The sequence below is a fragment of the Stenella coeruleoalba genome (genome assembly GCF_951394435.1).
Source record: "Stenella coeruleoalba genome assembly, chromosome: 2".
Classification (NCBI taxonomy): domain Eukaryota; kingdom Metazoa; phylum Chordata; class Mammalia; order Artiodactyla; family Delphinidae; genus Stenella; species Stenella coeruleoalba.
The window spans coordinates 142,842,680-142,868,303 of record NC_137147.1 but is presented as its reverse complement, the minus strand read 5'-3'; the positions used below and the strand labels follow the sequence as shown (position 1 = coordinate 142,868,303).

General features: G+C 41.2%; 1 protein-coding gene across 6 annotated transcripts in view; it reads left to right on the top strand.

The window, feature by feature from the left end:
- Positions 1-25,624, top strand: part of ZNF609 (zinc finger protein 609) — a 234,117-nt gene that overhangs the window by 26,883 nt on the left and 181,610 nt on the right. For 4 of the 6 annotated variants that reach the window (XM_079914863.1, XM_079914865.1, XM_079914864.1 and 1 more), the window contains one exon: positions 1,365-2,238. The exons of the other annotated variants lie outside the window; for them this stretch is intronic. In XM_079914863.1, the coding sequence (XP_079770989.1) occupies positions 1,492-2,238 (747 nt within the window). In that variant the 5' untranslated portion in view covers positions 1,365-1,491. The remainder of the gene's footprint in view (positions 1-1,364; positions 2,239-25,624) is intronic. 6 annotated transcript variants of the gene reach the window in all.

Sequence of the window (25,624 nt, the reverse complement as noted above, 5' to 3'; positions counted from 1 at the left end):
TGCCACCTCTGTTTTACCCTTTCTGCTCTGTCATCTTATGAGAGTTATTTTCTATATGCATATAGAAAGATGGTAAACGGGAGTGAGCAAGAACAGAAATCTTTGGTTTCATCATAAAGTAATAGCTGGGGGCTTCCCTGGTGGCACAGTGGTTGAGAGTCCGCCTGCCGATGCAGGGGATGCGGGTTCGTGCCCCGGTCCAGGAAGATCCCACATGCCGCGGAGCGGCTGGGCCCGTGAGCCATGGCCGCTGAGCCTGCGCATCCGGAGCCTGTGCTCCACAAAGGGAGAGGCCGCAACAGTGAGAGGCCCGCGTACAGCAAAAAATAAAAACAAAATAAAGTAATAGCTGGATGGTGTATGTTGGCTGCCAGGTTTTCTAGATGGTACACTCCCAAGGAGAGGTATAAATTGCCTTTTTTACCACCCACCCCATGCCACCCCCTTTTTTAGCTGTCTCTGTTCCATGTGGTGAGGCCCTGGTATTTATCAGTATAGTGCCATCAGTCTTATAGTATTAGAATGTAGAGACTTCTCCCACATTCTAACATGAGGTTTTTTAGTACTGTTCAGTTATTGATAGGGTAATATTTTTTCTGTGTGTGTGTGTGTGTGTGTGTGTGTGTGTGTGTGTGTCTTCCTGGGTATTTTAGTGGGTAGTGAGAAAGACTACATTGAATTCTGCTATTTAGACATAATTTGAAACCTGGAGTTTAATAAGGCTGGCTTAACTGAACTGAAGCTGATTGGTTAAGTCCTCTCTGAGGATTGTCTCCTCTAATTGCAGGTTTTGCCCCTATCTTGATATTGTATTTTTCCCCAGTTCTGTTTGCTTTTCTCTTTTACTTACCCACAATTAGACACCACCACCCCCAGCAGTAGAATGACAAGGAATCTATATTATTTTTAGTAGGGATAGGCCCTGTTAGTAGAGGGATTTAGCCTTTGCTAGACTATGTTCTGAATCTCTGATAGTTCAAGAAGAAGCAAGGAGAAAAGAGGTATGAGTAAAGTTGTGCTAGAGGATCTGCCAGGGCCTGTATTGATTGAGGGAGTATTGCCGCCTGGCAGTGGTAGTAGAAATAAGTCTCTTGGGAATGGGAAACTAACTCTAGAGGATTCCTAGTTAAGACCGCCGAATTTCCGGGCAATTGCAAATACTGTACTCTCCCCTGTGGAGATGGAGTGGGAATTAGTTTTCCCTTGGTCCAATGTGACTTGGTTAGAAATACAACTGAACCTGTTTGTCTTGTCTATTGTGGTGTGATAGCCACCTAGGAAGGGTCTGTTTTTTGTGGGAGTTTATTTCAGCCTCTTTGCCTGTATTGTTTCCTTTAACAGCTCTTTAAATTTTCTTTTTCCAGCAATGATGTTGTCCACTGGGCATATACTGACCAATGTGGCAGGTCTGAGAACATAGCTGAAGCTGAAAATAGGAAAGCTGGGGGCAAGGAAGAGCCTTGAATCTTGAGGTGGGACGTTGACTCTAAGATGTCCTTGAGCAGTGGAGCCTCCGGAGGGAAAGGAGTGGATGCAAACCCGGTTGAGACATACGACAGTGGGGATGAATGGGACATTGGAGTAGGGAATCTCATCATTGACCTGGACGCCGATCTGGAAAAGGACCAGCAGAAACTGGAAATGTCAGGCTCAAAGGAGGTGGGGATACCAGCTCCCAATGCTGTGGCTACACTACCAGACAACATCAAGTTTGTGACCCCAGTGCCAGGTCCTCAAGGGAAGGAAGGCAAATCAAAATCTAAAAGGAATAAGAGTGGCAAAGACACTAGCAAACCCACTCCAGGGACGTCCCTGTTCACTCCAAGTGAGGGGGCAGCTAGCAAGAAAGAGGTGCAGGGACGCTCAGGAGATGGTGCCAATGCAGGAAGCCTGGTTGCTGCTATTGCTCCCAAGGGCTCAGAGAAGGCGGCTAAGGCATCCCGCAGTGTAGCCGGCTCCAAAAAGGAGAAGGAGAACAGCTCATCTAAGAGCAAGAAGGAGAGAAGCGAAGGAGTGGGGACTTGTTCAGAAAAGGATCCTGGGGTCCTCCAGCCAGTTCCCTTGGGAGGACGTGGTGGTCAGTATGATGGAAGCACAGGGGTGGATCCAGGAGCTGTGGAGCCACTTGGGAGTATAGCTATTGAGCCTGGGGCAGCGCTCAACCCTTTGGGAGCTAAACCGGAGCCAGAGGAAGGGGAGAATGAGTGTCGCCCGCTAAAGAAAGTCAAGTCTGAAAAGGTAAGAGGTGGCCAGATCTGGCTGCCCACTGCCAGTCAGAACTGCCCTGGACTAACCGCCAAATGCTATGTGCACTCTGTGGGAGCCTCATTAGTTTGTGGGTAATGACCAATTACAAGGTCAGAGCAGCTGGTAATGATAACGTGGTTTTGTTCCAAATTAGGGGATTCCCTACAGATTCATTAACAGCAGGCCTGGACATTTTGGAGAAGAGTGTCTGTTGTTGGGGGTAGCTGCCTGGTAGAATGAATTTTCCGTAAGTCAAGAACCTCCAGCCTTGTCCTTGTCCCACCTCAGATACTTGTTACTAGAGGCTGGCATCAACCTTTATATGGTTCCCAGCTTGATTGACATTTCATCCTTAGAGTCATCGGTAAACTTAACAAGTTGATAAGCTTAATAGGCTTTCAATTGAGTGCTGTTTTTAATGGGATAAATGGTGCTGCTGGGTCTCTGGAAGAGAAAAGGGTTAAGTAACTTTCATTACATGATATCTACCAAGTGTTCTGTTGGTGACTGCCAAAGAGCAAAAGGTCACAGTTTGGGGCAGGTAAACAGTGGAGCAGGAGGTACTGAGGTACTTAATCAGGTCTTATGGATTAGCGTAGTGGCTATGAAAGTTTGGCCTTGAAAGAGATTCTTTGGCCACTAAAGTATAGTTCTTGGCTGGGTATCTCCCTCAACTATTGGGAATCAAGGTCTCCTGGTGGTTTAATAGCTGCCAAATGGTGTAATGATACCTTGCCTTCTGCTTGACTTGGAAGGACAGATGCCTGCAGCCCCACAAGGGGTTCTCCTCCTTTGGGAAGATGATCTTAGTTCATGTCTCAGTAAATGGAGTTTGCAGGCCTAGACCAGAGTGGGTGTGAATCTAGGGTCAGCTCAGGCTGCCTTAAACTTCTGCAGCTTACAATTTCCTGCAAAGCGGCTGGCCTGGTAATGTGCTGTTCACTGGCTCTTGATTTTCCGCTCTGTGTTCTGCTCACCCTATGCTTTCAACTGATCCCAGCAGATGCAGTATAAATTGATTTCTCTGTAATTGCATCAGCTGCAGCAGGGAATACCTCTTTCCATATGTAAGTGTTAATAGAGGCAGGATGTGTATGTTTGGGTGGTGGTGTCCTCTCAGTGCTAGGTTACGCTTTCTTTGCTGTAGGTGTTTTGGTCCTTGCCTCTGGCACATCTGTGACTCTCAGCAACATCTGGGCTTCCCTGGTAACAGGTCTGTGAATTTTCTTCCACTATAACACAATGGTTTATTCCCTTTTACCAGTGGCAGCTGCCAGAGAGTCTGCCTATGTTTAGGTGGCAGATGCTACAGTCCACCTCAGCAGAGTCAAGTTCCAGCTGGTTACTGGCATGGTGCATCCTGTGCTGGCTGTGATTTACCATTTTCTCTGGGGTGCAGATGGATAATACTGTTTTAAAGAGGCTTAGGAGTACCAGGAGTTCTTGCTTCTATTCCAGGCCCATTAGACTATTCCCTACATCTGGCTCCAGTAAACTCTTGCCGTATATCCGTGTTCATAATCTTTGTTCTTCCTGTGCTGAAAAGTGGCCACTTCTGAGGGTGGCCTTCAGTTTCCTTTCTGTTTAGAACTCTTGACTCATGTTGCAATCTTCTAAGCCCAGTAGTGGTCTGTGGATGAAAGGATTAATGATGCTTATCTTCATATTGGATTTAAGTCTAAATGTCCTTGAGAGTCTCCAACAGAGAAGCAATGGAACCCTTTTTCTTACAGGTTCAGGGACTGGTTGGGTGGCTGCCCTTCAGATTATAATTGGGCTGAAAGATGCAGTATATTCAGCTAAGAATACACCTTGGTGCCAGGGAGGTTTGCTTCTTAATAATATAGCTGTGTTATATGCCTTGTCACCCCAAAAGACTGAGATTGGGGCAGTGGAATGGGAGAGAAAAGGGAAAGAGACTGTGCTTCTGTTTTTGGAGGAAAGGTAAAATTGCTGAGAAGTACTCTTAGAAGAGGAAATTTGCTGTGCAGTTTGATGTCACTCTAATCAAGAACCTGCTTTCTCATTTCTTTTCCCTGTTCCCTCAACCCTCTTGAACAGTCTGGTTCTGTGGGGTGCCATTCTAAAGCATTTGGCCATTGAAATAAATAATTATGTAAATAAATATTTGGAAGTTGCTAGGAGATGAAAACACTGTGCAGAGAGACAGCGTTTCTGGAATGGGAGGAGGGAAAGATGCAAAAGGGAACGCAGGCTAGGAATCTCGGAGTGGAGCAGCTTTTGAGAAACAAGGATCCCAGGGTGTTGGGCATAAGAGGTGTTTGAGTCGGTGTTTGATGATTAATACTATAACTCATAAGCTAAGTCTTTAAAAACTTCCTTAAGATTTTTGTCTCTGAGATATGGGCTTGCCTATGGCTTAACTGGTTTGGAATGTTTCTTCCATGTGGGGGACAACCAACAGAACCAAAACAACAAAACAGATGTTTTGATATAATCTAGGAATTACATACTCTGAGCTGGAAGCTATCATGAAGAGGGAAAACTCATAAAATTTGGAAAGTGTCTTAGCTGGAGTCTCCTTACCCATACCCACTCCTGTAACCCCTTGGAAACGAGAGAGAAGACAAGTGGAGTTTGTGGTGTAGGACAGAATTGTCACATGTCTCCAACTAGCTAATGAAGGAGATTTGAATATTCTAATTCTCTACCTCAGGACCTCCTCTCTCATCAAGGTGGGTATCTCAGTCTATGGCTGAGCGAATTTCAGTCAGCCAAGAATGTGGATTTCCCTTCATGGGATCCCACTTTTGCTCCACCACACCTCTCTCTGGCAGGCTTCACTGTGCTGTTTCCCAGAGTTCTAGGAGAGACCTAGAGAGTCTTAGCAACTACTGCTGCCCTGAATTGTCATTGAACACTCTTGCCTCATGCTGCTGCCAGCTGAAGAGATGGGGGAGGGAATGTTGAGGAATAAACAAGACAGAGCCTTCCAGCTCCTGTCTGCTCCTTGTCTTTGGTTCGATTGATAGGTTGTTGAGTTAGGGATGGAAGGGGAGGTAGGATGAGGGAGAGTGCCTGTCTGAATGTCCCCAGCTTAGTGCTCACGTTACCACTCTGACAGGCAAGAAAAAAGAATTTACAAACCACAGAAGGCAGTGATCTATCTGTGTTGACTCTGAGTTGGGGCTTAAACCAGGAGTTTAAGGTGAGACTCCTTTTTTTTCCAGATCGTATAAAGTAAAGCTCTAGTGGCTAAAGGATCTAGAAGTTTGCAGCCAGAAACTCTCCTTGTCTCTTCAGCTGCTGCTTTTGATCTTGGAAGGTAGAAACACTGCACTGTGCTTTCCCCATGTTTGTGTCTCAGCTTCTGCTGCTCTCAGAATGCTGCATACACATATTTACCACTTCCCCCATTAGTTTAGGAGACAAAACTAAAGTGTGCTCTTTGCTCTTTTCCCTTCCGATCATGTTTGCTATCATATCCTGTGTTCTAAGAGCATCTTCCTTTGCCCTTGATTTTGTTTTCTTGCCCTAGTTTATGCCTTCCATCTCATTTCTCTCGTGTTGCAATCCCTCATTGCTCAACCAAGGTCAGGTCTCTTTTATTCCTTCTGATCCAGGGCTTTCTCTCTTAACACCTTCCTCCTTCACAAGCTGTTCTTTCTCAGCTAGTGATGAAATAGCAGTTAGCCTTGCTTCCTGAAGCCAAATGCCCTCAAGCATTTTCCTTCTTGGAAAAAATTAAAAGAAGTTGATATTTATGTGGGACAGAGATGCATTCTCTAACTACAACGAAGTCTGAGCTTAATTTATTTTTTCTTCAGCAGCTCTGTTTTCCATCCGGGTGTTGTAATTCAAGGAGGGCCCTGAGAAAGATTATCTTGTCCAATCTCCTCACTTTATAGAAGAGGGAACTGAGACCAGGGAGGTCATGTGACTTACCTAGACTCTCACAGGTAGTCAGTGGCAAAGCCAGGTTTTTGTTTACCAAGTTCTTCTGGCATATTGTTACTCTGGGATTCTTAACAAATCCTTCATTGTTATGAAGGATTCTATTTTCCCACTTAAAGACTACCTCAGAAACATTGGATGTAAATGCCTAGGTGCTCTTAAGACTGCTTTCATTTGTTTTCTATACCGATTTTAATATTGTAGGCACTCAGTAAACAAAGGATCTTTGAGTTTCACTTTCTTTGGTAAGGTGATGATGTTTACAAAGAACAACCATTTATAGCTGGTGCTGAACCTCCCCTGTTATACATACAGACGGAAAGTTACTTTTTAAACTGCTACTTTGAGTTTGACTTCTTGAGAGAGTGTGTGTGTTCTGGAGTATTGCATTCAGTCAAATTTTCATTGTAATCATTGAGGCATTGCCAGTTCCCTCTTTATTTGGCAATTGCAGATATGAAAAAAAAAAAACCCTGCCCTTGTGCTTCTTGGATATATCACTAACAGGCAGACCGTAAATGTATTGTGGATATTAACTGTTTTGTAAGGAGATGATACTGTTAGATACCATTGTCATCTTTCATTCATTCTGTATATTAACTGAGTGCATTTTACATTCCGGGTATTGTGCTTAGTACTGGGTGTACACTGGTGAACAGAACAGAGATGGTTGCTGCTCTTTGCTGACAGTTTACCATCTAGAGCAGAGTTCCTGAAATTGTGGTCCATAAAACCACGTGCATCATATCATCTGAATGTCAGAAATGCAGAGTCTTAGACCTTACCCCAGATCTGCTAAATAAGTTTTAGGGGTAGGGGCCCAGAAATCTGTACTTCCAGAAAACTCTCCAGATAATTGCTATATACTTTAATGTTTGTGAACTTTCTTTAACCATCATTAAGGGTGGACACTTCATAAGTTGGGCATTGGGAGCCACTTCCAACCTAAAACACCAGTCTTGTAAACTTAAACTGCACATGAGCTCTTATGCATAACTTAGTGATTAAGAGTATAAAGTCTGGAGCCAAACTACCGGGGTTTGTATCCCAGCTTTGACACTTATTAACTGAGTGATATTGAACAAATTACTTAACTGAGCTACCTCAGTTTTCTCATCTGCAAAATGAAGAAACAATAGTTCCTTAATAGGATTTTTGTGAAATTCAATTAGTTAATTCATATAAAACACTTAGAACGGTGTTTGGCACATACGGAGCATTTAGTAAATATTACAAAAGAAGAATAACATGATTTGAGTTGAAATATGTCTCAGTTTGCTGTAGGCAATAATGGGCTGAAATATAACAACATACCACCTATACCGGAAGCCCAGTATGAATAGATAAGCATGTTGGCTAAGACGTGCAGCACTGTTCTCAGGAGAAGTTCCAAACCTGGATTGGGAAGCTTGAATGCTGGTAATGTGTTCTAAAGGCCCTGATATTTATAGTGGGGTTTGATGAGGTAGAAACCAGAAATTGGCTTCAAAGGATATTGAAGTGGCCTGTTGAATTTCAGATTTCATATGAATTGAGTTTCCTTTTTGGCCATATCCCTGGTATGGGGTTGAGTATGTTGGATAGATATTACTGTGGGTTTGCCAGCAGGTGCAATTTCATGTATGCTGGAAGAGCACTAAATGTTTCTGTTTCTGCACAAGAGTACATGGAAAATCTAAGTCCTAGTCCTTAATCTTCCTCCCCCAGCGTGAACTTGTATTTTTGCCATTTGTGTATAAGAGCTTTTACCAACAGAGCTCATCCAGGGAGGCAGCAGGGCTTGGGCTTTCAGGCTGGAGATGGCAGTAACATGCACAGCTGAGATCTTGCCACTGCTGGCTGTCTGAGCCCTCCTCTCTGTGGTTTTCACTCTTCAGGCCATGCTTGAGTAACCCGCCTCCAGAGCTGCTGACAGGGCTGTGTTCAGAGGCCTTGGAAATTACACTGTTCATTTCCTTATCATCCCCTGACCTGCAGTGCAGAGCCTTCTGGTGCAGGAACAAGGCAGAAAAAAATCCAGACGGCTCCCAGCCAGCATGTGTCAAGGGCTACAAAGAAGGAAATTGGACTTGCTCACTTAAAAACGTTGGGGTTAGGCTTTGATTTTTGGTTCCTGCCGAGAGTTATTTGTGTGTGTGCGAATGTTCTATCTCAGTGTATATGTATAGAAATGAGTCTGTGCGTGGCGAAGCTGTAGAGGAGGAACATCTGAAAGTAGAGAGCAGAGAGGAGATTGCTTTTCTCTTCATTTAATTTCCCAGTTGTGCCATTGGGATGGGCCTGGAAGGATTACCATCAGGAAAGTGCTAGGCCATATTAATATTTTAAAGTATATTTCTCTAGTTACAGTTTAGTCACGGTTGAGACCACCCACCCGAGTAAGAAGCTTCCCAGGCTGGCTGAGGAGACATTTTTAACAAATCCTATTCTCTGAAGTTGTTCATCCTAGGTGACATTGGCATAGTCAATATTTAAGCTTCCTAAGAAAGTATAGAGTTTGGGTCAGTCTTCAGTAAGAGGAATAGCTCTTTTGAGATGGAGAATAGTATGACAAAGGAAAGATAGGGATTCATAGCATTTTGTGATTTTTTACTTATGGAGCAAGATTCTCTTGTTTTCAGAGCCTGCCCTTGTGTTTTTAGTGTTATGAAACAAGCTACTTCTTTCTTCCTTTGGGCATTTCTCTTGCCTTAGGAGACCCAAAGGAAACACTTTTCAGACTGAAGAAGTAATATGTGCCTGGTAAGGTTCTTGAGCAGAGTTTACAATCATTCTGACCTTAATTTTCCTTTTTCTGGATTTCCACTGCTTTAATGTCATTTGTGACATTGGAGCCCTTGTGAAGTGGGGAAAAAAGAAGTCTTTTAGCTTTCAGAACCTGGAGATGTTTTTAAATCCTAAGTGTCTCTGTTGTTGGAAGTGCTCCGTAGAGAAGTGTTTTTACATGAGAAAGGTGACAGCTAAGGTGAGAGAGAATTACTTCCTTTTACCTTCTTATAAAGCTGTTATCCCTATACCAGCAACATCAGCATAGCATCTGGGAACTTGTTAGAAATTCAAGTATCAGGCCCCATCCCAGGCCCCCAAGTCAGAAACTCTAGGCTTAAGGCCCAGCAATTTATGTTTTACCGTTAACTCTCCCATTGATCATGATACACACTAAAGTTTGAGATCCACTGTTGTAGAGCACATTGTCCTCTTAATAGTGAAGATCAAATTCACCAAAAACTTGAAGGGGTAAAAAGTAACTCTGGACAGTAGGTATGATTTTTTTTTTTTTAATTTCCTGAGTGATGTTCAGATATAGCTTTTCTCTTTATGGGCAAACTGACAGGAACCTAAAATTGGAAGCAATCCTAAGGGTTTGGGACTTTGAAAGCAAAAGGGATATTTAACTTTTTTTTGTGTGTGTGTGGTACGTGGGCCTCTCACTGTTGCGGCCTCTCCCGTTGCGGAGCACAGGCTCCGGACACGCAGGCTCAGCGGCCATGGCTCACGGGCCTAGCCGCTCCGCGGCATGTGGGATCTTCCTGGACCGGGGCACGTGTCCCCGGCATCGGCAGGCGGACTCTCAACCACTGCGCCACCAGGGAAGCCCCTGAATTATTTTTCTAAGCATTGAAATGGCTATAACATGATTGTTTTAGTAAATGTGCTGCCGAAGCGAGCACAACATGATTGTTTTAGTTCGGAAAGTTTTTTTTTCCTTCTGTTAATCTTTGAAGAGTGCAGACTTTAGCCTTTTGAAAGGATTAGAACTACAGGTAGTCTAAACGGTCAAGAGAAGAATAAGGATTGAGATGCTTCTTTTTGTGAATTTGTCACTAGCTGCAGGAAATAAAAAGGCAGTTCTTAGATTTTTAGGAGGTGGTCAGTTTTCAACTTGAAATATTGTCCACTGGGAGAGTACAATTCGACTGTGTGCCTGTGAAAAATACACTAATTGAGTATTTTCAAATTTGAGACCACTGGGTTCCAGCCTTAGTGGCAAATACTAGCTTGGTTTAAATGAGCCAAACCTTTACATTAAATCCGTTCTTGGCCTTTTTTTTTTGATTGAGGTATAATTGACATAACATTATATTAGTTTTGGGTGCACAATGTAATGATATAATATTTGTATATGTTGCTAAATGATCACTTCAGTAAGTCCAGTTAACATCCTCATTGTTACAAAAAAAAATTTTTTTTGCTTGTGATGAGAATTTTCAAGATTTACTTTCCTAGCTACTTTCAAATATGCAATACAGTATTATTAAGTATAGTCACTATGCTTTATGTGATATCCCCATGACTTACTCATTTTGTAACTGGAAATGTACCTTTTGACCTCCTTCACCCATTTCGCCCACCCCCCACCCCCTACCTCAGGCAGCCACCAATCTGTTCTCTATGTCCATGTCCTCAGGATTTTGTTTACTTGTTTTTAGATTCCACAGATAAGTGGAATCATACGGTATTTATCTTTTTATGTCTGAATTATTTCACTTAGCATAATGCCCATTCATGCAGTCACAAATGGCAAGATTTCATTCTTTTTATGGTCAAATAATATTGCATTGTGTATATGTGTATATATATATATATATATATATACACATGCACACCCCACGTTTTCTTTACCCATTTATCCATTGATGGACATTGAGGTTCTTTCCATGTCTTGGCTATTGTAAATAATACTGCAGTGAACTTGGGGGGTGCATATGTGGTTTTTTTTTAATATGTCTTTTCAAATCAGTATTTTTGTTTTCTTCAGATAAATACCCAGGAATGGAATTGCTAGGTCATATGGTAGTTCTATTTTAAATTTTTTGAGGAACCTCCAAACGGTTTTCTATAGTGGCTGCACAATTTACATTCCCACCAACAGTGCACAAGGGCTCCCTTTTCTCCACAACCTTGCCAACACACGTTATTTCTTGTCTTTTTAATAGCCGTTTTAACAGGTGTGAGGTACTATCTCATTGTGGTTTTGATTGGCATTTCTCTGATGATTAGTGATATTGAGCATCTTTTTGTGTACCTGTTGGCCATCTCTTTGTATTCCCTTGGCCTCTGTTTTTGTTTAGTAATGGGTTCTCTTTACTGTAAAAAGTTTTTTGTAAACTGGTACTCCAGCCCACTCAGCTCAGACTTGACATTTCCTATTTGATATGTTTCTTTAGAAGTTAAATACTTAACTCTGCACTGACTGGTACAGAGAGTATTGTAGAAAGGAGGTGTACATATTCATCATATACCAACCAAAGTAGCATGAGGTTAGAGAAATTCTGGATGAAGAGTCTCTTGGCGCTGAGGCTTCTCAAGTGGAGGTGCATGTCAGAATCCCTTCTGGAGCTTCTACAAAGTAAAAGTGCCCTACTGAAGTAAAATCTACAGGGTTGGGGACCCCAAGCATGTACATATTTTTTTTTAAAACTTCAGCAGGTACTTTTAGTGTGGCTCTTGGTTAAAAACCACTGTCGTTGCGGAAAGGACTTTGATTTCGCTATACAGCCTCTGGAAATCCCTGTTACTCAGCTAGGGAACATTTAAAGTTCTTGCTTTTTGCCATTTGCAGATGGAGCTGTGCACTGCACGTTAGATATCATGTGATCCTCAGGTGTTTTACAGCATGGTCAAGATCTTCCGCCAGCTTTCCTTTTTCATTGCTCATTGTGTTGGGATCATTTAGGTATAGACATAATGAATCTGACTTCTCATTATCCCCTTAATTAGGAGAACTAATTAAAAAATTTTTGATAGTTATAGCCTTTAAGGTAGAGCATCCAGGGCTTCTCTGGTGGCGCAGTGGTTGAGAGTCCACCTGCCGATGCAGGGGACACGGGTTCGTGCCCTGGTCTGGGAAGATCCCACATGCCGCGGAGCGGCTGGGCCCGTGAGCCATGGCCGCTGAGCCTGCGCGTCCGGAGCCTGTGCTCCGCAACGGGAGAGGCCACAACAGTGAGAGGCCCGCGTATCACAAAAACAAAACAAACAAACAAACAAAAAAAAGTAGAGTATCCATATCAGTGTTACTGATTCTTTTTAAAATTATTGTTTCAGATTTTTTAAAGCAAATTTGAACAAAATTCCTATGACTAGATACGTTTTGCCATATATAGGCAACTTGTGATTTTTTTCTATTTAAATTGGAGGGGAGCAGAAGACAGGTTTAGATAATCTAAATTTATTGCTAATCCAAAAGCAGCTTCTTTTCTCTTTGATTTGTGAATGTATTTCTGTGCTTATGTTGGACAATAGGTGGTCTTAATTTTCCAGAAATCCATGACACTCCAATATAAAATAATGCAGCTATCCAATAAAGACCTGTTCCTGAGCCTTCTTCTGGACATATTCAAATTAAACATGCTGTTTTAAGAAGAGACAGCATCACTTCACAAAAGTAGTAGAGGTTCACTGTCTTTCTTTGCTTTCTTTTTGTAAACACATACTATTTCTTTGAAGTCAGGAAGAAAATTAAATGTTTTTGAGTATAAAGTATTTCCCTACTGGGATTTTAAGTCTCATTATAGTTAGAATGCTAATTGTTATCAGAGATGAACACATACTTGAATATGCTGCAAACTTATAGTTAAAATCATTATGGAATGTCATGTTTGGGGCAAAATTATAATCACATAACGTAAAATTTTCATATAATAAATTTTTTTTTTAATTCGGCTGCACTGCACGGCATGTGGGATCTTAGTTCCCTGACCAGGGATCGAACCTGAGCCCCCTGCAGTGGAAGCACGGAGTCTTAACCACTGGACCGCCAGTAAAGTCCCCATATAATAAAATTTAAAACATGGTTTTTAGTACTGATAATTGTATTATCTATGCTGTCAAAATTTGCAGTAATCTATACTTACATGGATCTTTTTAGGTTTTTGAGTATGCATATACCATTGCAAAGGAGGAGAAAAAATTGGCAAATGTGGGGAAGAAGTCATCATACAAAGTGACTACACATTTATATACACCATATTAGACTAGATCTTAATTCTATCAGTATGCAGATTCCTAAACATCTGGTAGAGTGTCTGTTTTAGATAAAATATGCCATAAAGCATTTTTCATTTTGCTTATACATATGTTGGAGATTGCCATACTGGCTTCATAAATTCAACATGAACCATTTTTTCTTTAGCATTGAAACAAACCATTATTTCTTCAGTTGCGGTCTCATGTAAAAGCTGGCTTGTGTTTGAGGACTGTATTGATGAAAAATATGTATTTGTAAGCACTAGAATTACCCTAACCCTGGCAAAATGCTTACACTATGAGGAGACACACTGCAATGGAAACCAGATAAGTGAACAGCCAGTTCAAGTCTCCCATCTCTGGCTCCCTCCAGAGTGTATACTCAATGGATGGAATAACTGCTAGGCCCAAACCATTCACATTGTTCTTTGTTTTTTCTTTTTCTTTCTTTTTTTTTTTTTTGCCAGTCACATAAAGTTGATTTGGTTATGTTATCTATTTAGTGTACAGAAGTATTTTATGACAGAAGAAATCTTGGGGTCCAGAGTCTGTCTATAGTGGAAATTTATGGGTCGATGGATTGAATCCAGCCCAATATAATGATTATTCTCCTGTAGCATTTACTTTTCAGTTCTGACTTTCTTTTCTTTTCTTTTTTTAAATTTATTTATTTATTTATTTATGGCTGCATTGGGTCTCCATTGCTGTGTGCAGGCTTCCTCTAGTTGCGGCGAGTGGGGGCTACTCTTCATTGTGGTGTGCGGACTTCTCATTGTGGTGGCTTCTCTTGTTGTGGAGCACAGGCTCTAGGCATGCTGGCTTCAGTAGTTGTGGCTGGCGGGCTCAGTAGTTGTGGCTCACGGGCTCTAGAGCTCAGGCTCAGTAGTTGTGGCACACGGGGTTAGTTGCTCCGCGGCATGTGGGATCTTCCCGGACCAGGGCTCGAACCCGTGTCCCCTGCATTGGCAGGTAGATTCTTAAGCACTCTGCCACTAGGGAAGTCCCAGTTCTGACTTTCTTGTTCCTCACAATACCACAAATTCCTTCTCTTTAAGTTCCCTTGATCACTGAAGAAATAAAGCCATTTGTATATGCTAACATCATATCTTATCCTTGAGTTAAACAGAAACCATCCTCTAGGCAAACTGAAGAACAGAGCTGTTCTCGTCCTACCAACATAAATATCCTTGAGCCTAATCTCTCTTTCTTAGGCCCAGTGCCTTTTGTAACCTCCTTCAGCTACTCTTCATTTTCTGTCCTTTTCTGACTTACACTTAGAATCTATATCATGCTTCTTTAATATCCTGTAGTTGTTTTAATTATTTTTTGTTATTTATGATACTCACTTTTACATTTGTTATTGGTCCAGTCCTAACCGTATGGGATTATATTTCATTATGGAGATTTAGAGAGGGGCTTTTCTTCTCCTCTGCAATTGAAAGTAAGTAACCAGGAAAAAGTATTCATTTTTATATGTTCTACCATGGGTATTCATTACAGTCTGGACACAGCATTGGTTGTATGAAGAAAACCACTGTACTACTGACTACAGGTTTTTACCTGCTGTGAATAGGATACCTTATTTGAAGGCTTGGTGCCAGTGCTATGCTTCTAGCTGTGTGCTGGTGGCAGCTCTTGGCCAGAACATTGCAGTTGGCCTATAGGACTGGAGAGACAGAAGTTTTCATGTTGAAGAGCTAAGTGAAATGTTTCTGGTTGTAGGCCAATGCATCGCTGAGGAAGAAGGAAAGTACAGTTTGCCACTCCCTGGGAAGCAGTTTGGCTAGAGCAAAGCTACCGGAAATGGAATTCTAAACTTACTGATTTAGGAAGCTTTGGGGTTTTTTCCCTTAGCCTTTGTGAAATGGAGCTTCTTTTCAAAGCAGGGAAAGGGATGGGATAGAGCAGACTTAAAGGCTCAAAATAATGTCACTTTCCAACTCTTCAGTCAGCCCTTTTAGAACTAAGCAGGTAGGTGTCCTTAGATATCGCACAAAGAGGAAAAACTGTTGTTTAGAAACCAAGTTAGTTAGGGCTGTCTCTGGCTTCTTCTGGATTAGTGACCTGAAGTGGCATTCAATGCAGAGAAAAGTCTGGAAAGGTAGTTGGAAAATAATACTCCAATGACATTTTCATATTTGACTAATATTTTCAGATTTTTCATTTGTTTTTATTCCCTAGTCACATTTCATCTTCCATTTCATATCTAATAACCAAAAGTAGGAGCAAAGAGGCAGACAAATTCCACTTTAATCCTTCCCATTCCCTTGCCTGCATAGAGCTTTTTTTTTTTTTTCCCCGATACCCGGGCCTCTCACTGTTGTGGCCTCTCCTGTTGCGGAGCACAGGCTCTGGACGTGCAGGCTCAGTGGCCATGGCTCACGGGCCCAGCCGCTCCACGGCATGTGGGATCTTCCCGGACCGGGTCACAAACCCGCGTCCCCTGCATCAGCAGGAGGACTCTCAACCACTGCGCCACCAGGGAAGCCCCCACATAGAGCTTTGATGCTGGTGAAAGCTTGTTGAAATGAACTGGGAGCAGCCTGAGAGGTATGTTTGGATGATTGTGGCAGTGAGGAAGTAGTCGAGTTGGGCTTTGTGATGGTGGGGTTTGGAATGAGTGCCTAAATATAAACTTTGATGGTTTAGTTTTATTTTTAACAACAACAAATAAATATTAGTACTTTCACTATCACCTGTTTACTTGCTACTGGCAAGAAAAATAGCAAATGGCTGGTTTAATCACCCTTTAGGGATGGTTTTGGGTAGGAATTTGAGATCAGCGTAGTTTAGGACTTGATAGCAAAAGATGATATCTTTGGCCTAAATAATACCTCCCAAGAAACAAACTTTTAAAGGAAACTTAGATTTTATTTATTTATTTATTATTATTTTCTTTTTGGCCAAGCCATGGGGCTTGCGGGAGTTCCCCAACCAGGGATTGAACCCAGACCACGGAAGTGAAAGCACAGAATCCTAATCACTAGACCACCAGGGAACTCCCGGAAACTTAGATTTTAATGTGGTGCTCACTTAGTAAAAATTATCTTTTGTTAAATGCTCTCGTACTGACCTTATCTTAGGAAATGGTTCCTTATCATTGTATTTATCCTGCTTATATTCTTCTACATCTTTCAGAAACATTTCCCAAGTTCAACTTGCAGGCTACTGAATAGTAAATCTAGTAGGAGAGACAGAATGGAATCAAATAATCACATGCATATCAGGGTCACTGTCAGAGAAAATATCCATGAAGAAGTTTGAGTAAATATCTGAAGAATGAGTAGTAGTTAATTTGGAGAAGGGAGTTAAATGAATGAACAACCAAGTGGAAATGTCCCTTAAGGTCTGGAGGTTATGAGAGAGAACTGGAAATCTAAAGATATGGGGATTACTAATGTGAACAAATAAATGATAATTGATGCCATAAAGGTGGGTGAGCTACCTAGGGAGAATGTGACCCTTGAATGAGACAAAAAGGAAGGGGCCCAGGATAGATCCCTGAGGAGCACCAAGAATGTAGCTAACTTAGATGGCATACTGGGCAGTGCTTCCCTGTGTAATGGAGAGTGTACAAACCTACAACAGGGAACACATGTCTACAAAATCATTTTTAAATTCTCTGAAAGGGATTATAGAACTTGCTTAGGGGCTTCCCTGGTGGCACAGTGGTTAAGAATCCGCCTGCCAATGCAGGGGACATGGGTTCCAGCCCTGGTCTGGGAAGATCCCACATGCCGTGGAGCAACTAAGCCCGTGTGCCACAACTACTGAGCCTGTGCCCTAGAGCCCGCGAGCCACACCACTGAGCCCGCATGCCACAAAGACTGAAGCCCACGCACCTAGAGCCTGTGCTCCGCAACAAGAGAAGCCACCTCAATGAGAAACCTGCGCACCGCAACAGAGTAATCCCCGCTCCCTGCAACTAGAGAAAGACCATGAGCAGCAACGAAGACCCAACGCATCCAAAAATAAAATAAATAAGTTTCTTTAAAAAAAAAGAACTTGATTAGTTCTGTAGTTAGATTTGGTTTACTGGATTGAGTCATCCTTTAAGGAAAAGTTCCTTTCCCATGCTACTTGTGAATAATGAAAGTGATCTTTGCTTTTTACTTTAACCACTTTCCCTATTTTTTCTGCCTTTCACAGCCTCTTCCAAATCATTCTGAACTTCCACAATGGAATTAAAATGTAAGCAAAGACTTTGTAATTAGACCTGTATTTGAACCCCAGCACTGCCACTGAATATATGTGGAATCTTGCAAACTGCCTCTCTGAATCTCATTTTCCTTAAATTGTTATGGATTAAAAACACACTGTAAGTGCATAGTATGTGGTAGTCTAGTAGTTGTAAGCCAGCAGCAAATGTTTGTTCTGTTTTATTTTTTCTTCCTTGCAACCTCTCCTGTTTTTCCCAGGCAGGTGAGTTTTTTCATCTGTGATCATGGTAACAGCAGCTTTTCTGCTAGAGCAAAGGAGTTTTGCATTTCAGTGGTAAAAGCCCTTACTGGAGAGAAAGTAGAAGGAGGGTTTCTGGAGGGTAATCCAGAAGTTTCAACAACAGCATCATTGGCATTTGGGGCTGAGGGCAGCCCAATGTATTGTAGGATGTTTAGCAGTATCTTTGCCTTTACCCACTAGGTGCCAATAGCATTCCCCTCAAGCTGAGACAACCAAAAATGTCTCCAGACATTGCCAGATGTCCCCTAGAGGGCAAAATCCCATTTGAGAACTATTTGCTAAAATACTGTTTCTTGATGTGGGTGTTACACGGCTGTGTTTATATAATTTTATGTTTATGAAAATGCAGTGAGTTGCATAATAATATGCAGTTTTCTGTTGTTAATGTTATGTTCCCCCCCCCCCCCACACACAAATCTTTAATCTTTTTTTTACCAAAGGCAATAGAGAACCAGGCTCTAACCAATAGCTATGTCTAACTATGTCTAGGTTTTCACTCTCTCTTAATCCCTAAAAGGTAGGATGGAATTATGGGGGGAAAGGGGTCTATGGTAGGATGGAAAGGCAAAAAATAGTCTAAAAATTTGGCTTCCAAATGTCTCTTTTCAACTCCTAGTCAATAGGGTGTGGAATTTCAATGTAGGAAAATTTCTATTACAAGATTTCAGAAATAAGCTCTGGGTGCAGGACAGAGTTGAATTATTAGCAAAACAGCTATCTTCTTTCCCACCTTCTCTTCTGTATTGTGACAGCAAAGGAGAGGGTCACCCGATTTTGGGTCATTTCCACTCTTATGACCTCTTTCTTGATGGCCCATTGAAGTTACTTCTGAAAGTGTTTGCTTTTATCTTTGATATAAAATCTTTCAGTTTTTCTCCACTATGTATGGGTGGGTAAATTGTCCTTCCATATTGGATGATGTTGCCTGCTCCCTGAGAAGACTGTCCCCAGAGAAGTCATTGGATAGGACCTAGGCTGGAAGCAGGAGGTCCAGTAAACCACCTCAGTGTCTTAGGAGGAGTCCAAGAAAAGATCGCGTTTTGAAGTTTGAAAGATCCTGCAAAGAGAGGGCAGGCCTTGGGCCAAGCAGCCTTTGAGGTAGTAACGGGGCTCATAAACGAGAACTGGCATGTGCCCACGGAATTTCTCATCCTGTCTCCACAGTTGGCTGAGGAGGGAAGTGTGTGGAAGGCTCTGTAAGTGGAAGGATTGTTCTTGGCTTTGGCTGTCGTGTGGCTGGAAACAGCAGGGAGGGAGCTTGGACCTGGTCTCTGGAGTCTAGGCATTGCCCTGAGAAGAAGGGTTTTTTCCCCCTTCCATTTCTTGTTGTTAATGTGTTTTTCCCTCCCCTCCCCAACCCCCTTTAGTACTTAACATTTCAAGGTACAGGAAATGGTTGCATATTGAGTGTTTTACAACTCTTCTAACACAGCCTATTAATATTGTTCTGCCAAGACGAAAGCCGGAAGGGATTTAACTAGGTAGAATCAAGGCTCATAACTTTTATGAAAGTACCCCGAGCAAGGTACCCTCGGTTTATTTGGAAGTGTTTAAGTTTTACTGAAATCCCATCATTGCCAGCATGATTTTTTAAAAAGGATAGACAGCCATGGGGACTTCCTGGGGGCGCAGTGGTTAAGAATCCGCCTGCCAATGCAGGGGACACAGGTTTGATCCCTGGTCTGGGAAGATCCCACATGCCGCGGACAGCTAACCCCGTGCGCCACAACTACTGAGCCTGTGCTCTAGAGCCCGTGTGCTACAACTACTGAGCCTGCACTCTAGAGCCAGCGTGCCGCAACTACTGAGCCCTTGTGCCTAGAGCTGGTGCTCCGCAACAAGAGAAGCCACTGCAATGAGAAGCCCGAGCCCTGCAACAAAGAGTAGCCCCCGCTCGAAGCAACTAGAGAAAGCCTGTGCGCAGCAACGAAAGACCCAACGCAGCCAAAAAAAAAAAGACAGCCGTGGTGGCTAAAACAAGGAGACCATAAGCCCTGAAGTTGGCAGCAACATGAGCCGTCTGAGGACAAAAGGAGAGCGTTGGTATGGGAAAGAAACGTAACTATGTCTCTGGACCCCTGTCCCCTCATTATTTACTGGCCCTGGCAGCTGCCAAAGCTTGCTCAATAGAGTTGTGGGCTGGGGATTGTTTCTTAATCCCTGTAAGGAGTACCAAACCTCAGCTGTGTTATCTAGGCTCTGAGCCTCTGGCACTTGGCTAAGGCACTTGCTGAGGCATCTGGTGACTCTAGACAAAAGCCTATTTTGTCAGTGAGAAGATTGGGGCAAAGTACAAGCATTGTTATCTCTGATGCCCTCAGGGCAAACTGTCTACTTGGCAAGTGGGCGAGTCTTGACCTTGTGAATTACAGCAACCTGTCCACGTGGTTTTAGGTTTCTTTGAGATTATTTTCTACTCCTGAAGTTTCAGCATTCAGACATTGAAATCCACTATTAATGCTTTTTTTTAAAAAAAGTTTTAAATACAAAAGTAATAAGTGCTTTATTTTAAAGAATTTGGAAAACGCAGAAAGGTAAAAGGAAGAAGAGAAAAATCATGTTTAATTCTACCATATTCATTTTCTTAATGGAAGAATTTTTTTTAATATGAAACTGGCTGAGATTATTCGTCAGGGCTGGCTTGTACATGACCTATATACCTCATAAAGCTCAATCCTGTTCCCTTAAGTTTAAGCATCTTTTATTTTACCATTTGAGAACTGACCTGGTCAGGCTCTGCTTGGCTAGATTTTATTACATTTGATGAAATCGCACCCTGGAGTATGAAACTATCTTCTATATTTAAGTTTTTATAACTTGTTTTAAGCCAAGTTTTTATCTTCATCTGTGATTGTCTTTAGAAGTCTGGGTGTTCCTGTTTTAAATTAGTGATGGTGAATGAATGTGTAGGGGGAAATGGTTTTGTTATTTTTAAAGGCTAAATATTGACCTGCTTTCTCAAACCCTTTTTTGGAAAGAGGTGTCTGTGGTAACAGTTAACATAATTTGCTTTCATTGATGAGCATTGTCAATTTTGTCTTTTGACATTTCTTGTTGTATAAAAGAAAAGGGCTGTTTTTCATGGAATCTTGAGACAAACTGAGCTACAGGAACTTTTTCTTTTCCCCTAGAGCAACATTTTAGTTAAGGCAACAGCACAGAAACAAATCCTCCCTTTTTCTCTATATAATTTTCTATCTGGATTTATGTTGACCAGTCTGGAGCTTCTGCTTATTAGATATTTACATAGATATTATAGATTTTTGTTTAACTCTTAAAGGTTTATGGTAAAGAAGATGGAAATCTTGGCTTAGTAGGGAAATTATTTTGGTCTTATTTATTATTCCTTATTAACGTTAAAATGAGACAGGAACTTCAAGACACTGGTGTCTAAAAGTACTCTTTGACATTTGCAGTATTAGGTACAGCCATTCCCCAAAGAGACCTTCATTAATATACCCTAAAGATCTTAGGACAGAAATGGGGAGAGATGCTAGTTGGGCCTGTTTTTATTTATATTCTCTGAAAGTGTGCATTCTATACTGGTAGGTTATTATTGTAGATTTTCTTTTCGTTTAACATGGAATCTCTCCATATAATAGGAGAGAGAGAGCTTCCAGTCAAAATAATCACTCTAGCAGCTCTGAGACTAATCTTTGGAACTATCTTTTTACAGTCTTTCAAATTTTGGTTTGAAGAAATCAAATCAGACAGAAATGTAGATCAATGGAACAGGATAGAAAGCCCAGAGACACACCTATGGTCACCTTATCTTTGATAAAGGGGGCAAGAATATACAGTGGAGAAAAGACAGCCTCTTCAGTAATTGGTGCTGGGAAAACTGGACAGGTACATGTAAAAGTATGAAATTAGAACACTCCCTAACACCATACACAAAAATAAACTCAAAATGGATTAAAGACCTAAATGTAAGGCCAGACACTATCAAACTCTTAGAGGAAAACATAGGCAGAACACTCAATGACATAAATCACAGCAAGATCCTTTTTGACCCACCCTCTAGAGAAATGGAAATTAAAACAAACATAAACAAATGGGACCTAATGAAACTTAAAAGCTTTTGCACAGCAAAGGAAACCATAAACAAGACAAAAAGACAACCCTCAGACTGGGAGAAAATATTTGCAAATGAAGCAACTGACAAAGGATTAATCTCCAAAATTTACAAGCAGCTCTTGCAGCTCAATATCAAAAACACAAACAACCCAAACCAAAAATGGGCAGAAGACCTAAATAGACATTTCTCCAAAGAGGATATACAGATTGCCAACAAACACATGAAAAGATGCTCAGCATCACTAATCATTAGAGAAACGTAAATCAAAACTACAATGAGGTATCACCTCACACCAGTCAGAATGGCCATCATCAAAAAATCTAGAAACAATAAATGCTGGAGAGGGTGTGGAGAAAAGAGAACCCTCTTGCACTGTTGGTGGGAATGTAAATTGATACAGCCACTATGGAGAACAGTATGGAGATTCCTTAAAAAACTAAAAATAGAATTACCATATGACCCAGCAATCCCACTACTAGGCATATACCCTGAGAAAACCATAATTCAAAAAGAGTCATGTACCACAATGTTCATTGCAGCTCTATTTACAATAGCCAGGGCATGGAAGCAACCTAAGTGTACATCAACAGATGAATGGATAAAGAAGATGTGGCACATATGTACAATGGAATATTACTCAGCCATAAAAAGAAATGAAATTGAGTTATTTGTAGTGAGGTGGATGGACCTAGAGTCTGTCATACAGAGTGAAGTAAGTCAGAAAGAGAAAAACAGATACTGTATGCTAACACATATATATGGAATCTTAAAAAAAAAATGCTCCTGATGAACCTAGGGGCAGGACGGGAATAAAGACATAGACATAGAGAATGGACTTGAGGACAAGGGGAGGGGGAAGGGTAAGCTGGGATGAAGTGAGAGAGCAACATTAACATATATACACTATCAAATGTAAAATAGATAGCTAGTGGAAAGCAGCTGCATAGCAGAGGGAGATCAGCTTGGTGCTTTGCGACCACCTAGAGGGGTGGGATAAGGAGGGTGGGAAGGAGACGCAAGAGAGAGGGGATATGAGGATATACGTATGCATATAGCTGATTCACTGCTTTACAGCAGAAGCTAACACAACACTGTAAAGCAATTATACTCCAATAAAGTTGTTAAAAAAAAATCAAATCAGGATTGACACCTAATAGTAGGTTTTGACCATGAGATTGATTTAAGAATTTAAAGAAATCTAGGAAAATCTTTGTAAATCTTCCATGTTATTAACTTAAATTTTATATGAATAGAAGGTTGAGAAATTATGTAGCCCAAGCTGTGGGTAGAATTTCTGTTTTTTCCATGTTTATCAGATGGCTTTAATGTTCCTGCCTTTCCTTATTTATTGTCAAAAGGTAGAAATTAACCTATTTCTAGAATCCATTAATGAGTAATAGATAGTTGGAGAATTTGGTTGCAAGAGGTGAGCTAAACAGGTTATAGATGGGGATTTTTTTCCTTCATACACAATTTAAAAATTTAAGATAGTCGAATTTCCTTTTTTTAAGTGTGTATAACTCAGTGGTTTTATATACTGCAACCATCACCAATACTTAATTCCAGAATATTTTCATCACCCTATTAGCAGTCTCTCTCCCCCACACTCACACGCGTGCGTGCGCGCGCGCACAAACACACACACACACACACACACACACACACACACACACAGCCATTCTCCCTTTCTCCCACCCCCTGCCAACAACTAGTCTACTTTCTGTCTCTATGGATTTGCCTATTCCGGACATTTCATGTAAATGGAATCACACAGTATGTGACCTTTTTGTGTCTGGCTCCTTTCACTTAGCATAATGTTTTCAAGGTTCATTCATGTTGTAGCATGTATCAGTACTTCATTTCTTTTTATAGCTGAATAATGTTCCATTATATGGATATATCACATTTGTCTATCCATCCATCATTGATAGACATTTGGGTTGTTTCCACTTTGGGGCTATTATGAATAATGTTGCTGTGCAATTGTGTATAAGTTTTTGTGTAGACATGTATTCTTTTGGGAATATACCTATGAGCAGAATTGCTGGGTCATATGATAGCTTTATATTGAACTTTTAGAGGAACTGCCAAACTTTTTCCTAAATCAGTTGCACCATTTTCCATTTCCACCAGCAATGTATGAAGATTCCCGTGTCTCCACATCCTCGTCAACACTTGTGATTGTCCATTCTTTGATAATAACTATCCTAGTGAGTGTGGAGTGGTATCTCATGGTTTTGATAGGCATTTCCCTAATGACTAATGGGCATCATTTCATGTGCTTATTGGCCATTTATATATCTTCTTTGGGGATATGTCTATTCAAATTATTTGCCCATATGTTTTTTTCTTAAAGAATTTGTTTTGTTTTTGTTTTGCCCGTATTTTTAATTGAGTTGTTTGTCTTTTTATTGTTGAGTTGTAAGAGTCTTTATTCTGGATACTAGTCTAGTCTCTTAACAAATATATGGTTGGCAAAATTTTCTGCTGTTTCTGTGGACTGTCTTTTCACTTTCTTGATAGTGTTATCTGAAGCACAGAAGTTTTAAGTTTTGAGGTAGTTTGTTTCATCTTTTTGTCCTTTAGTTGCTTATGCTTTTTGGTGTCTTTTTTTTTTAATTAGTTAATTTATTTGTTTATTGCCATGCCTTGGGGCTTGCAAGATCTTAGTTCCCTGACCAGGGACTGAACCTGGGCAACAGCAGTGAAAGCATCAACTCCTAACCCTGGACCACCAGGGAACTCCCAAGGTGTCATATTTTAAACCATTGTCATGAAGGTTGACATCTGTGCTTTATTCTATTAGTTTTATGGTTTTAGTTGGGTTTTTAAAAATAAATTTATTTATTTATTTTTATTGTTGGCTGTGTTTGGTCCTTGTTGCTGCATGCGGGCTTTCTGTAGTTGCAGCGAGCTGGGGCTACTCTTCGTTGCGGTCCGTGGGCTTCTCATTGCAGCAGCTTCTCTTGTTGCGGAGCACGGGCTCTAGGTGCATGGGCTTCAGTAGTTGTGGCACGCAGGCTCAGCAGTTGTGGCACGTGGGCTTAGTTGCTCCGTGGCTTGTGGGATCTTCCCACACCAGGGCTCAAAGACGTGTCCCCTGCATTGGTAGGTGGATTCTTAACCACTGCACCACCAGGGAAGTCCCTGGTTTTAGCTTTTACAGTTAGATCTTTGATCCATTTTGAGTTAATTTTTGTACATGGTGTGAGGTAAGGGTCCAACTTCATTCTTTTACATGTGGATATCCAGTTTTTCCCATCGCCACATATTGAAAGGGGTGTTCTTCCCTATTGGATTGTCTTGACACCCTTGTAGAAAATTAATTAACCATAAATGTATGGGTTTTTATCTGGGCTCTCTGTTCTGTTCCACTAATCTACATGTCTATCCTTATGCCAGTATTACCATCTTGATTACTATAGCTTTGTAGTAAGTTTTGAAACCAAGAATTGTGAGTTTTCTGACTTTGTTCTTCTTCTCAAGAGTTTTTGGATTCTGAGTCCCTTGCCTTACCATAGGAATTTTAGGATCAGGTTGGTAATTTCTGCAAAAAAAAAAAAAGGTAGCTAGGACTTTGATAGAGAGTGAGTTGAATCTGTCACATAATTTAGAGAGTACTGCAGCCTTAACAGTTTTCCAATTCATGAACATGGGATCTCTTTCCACTTACTTAGGTCTTTAGTTTCTTTTAGTGATGTTTTGTCGTTTTCAGAGTACAAGGCTTGGACTTTTGTTAAATTTATTCCTAAGTGTTTTATTCTTTTAGATGCTATTTTTTGTTGTTGTTTTGTTTTTCTTTTTCAAATTCTTTTCCCATTTAGGTTATTGCAGAATATTGGGCAGAGTTCCCTGTGCTATACAGTAGGTACCTGTTGGTTATCTATTCTAAATATACCAGTGTGTGCTCGTTAATCCCAAACTCCCAATCTGTCCCTCCCCGCAACCCTCCCC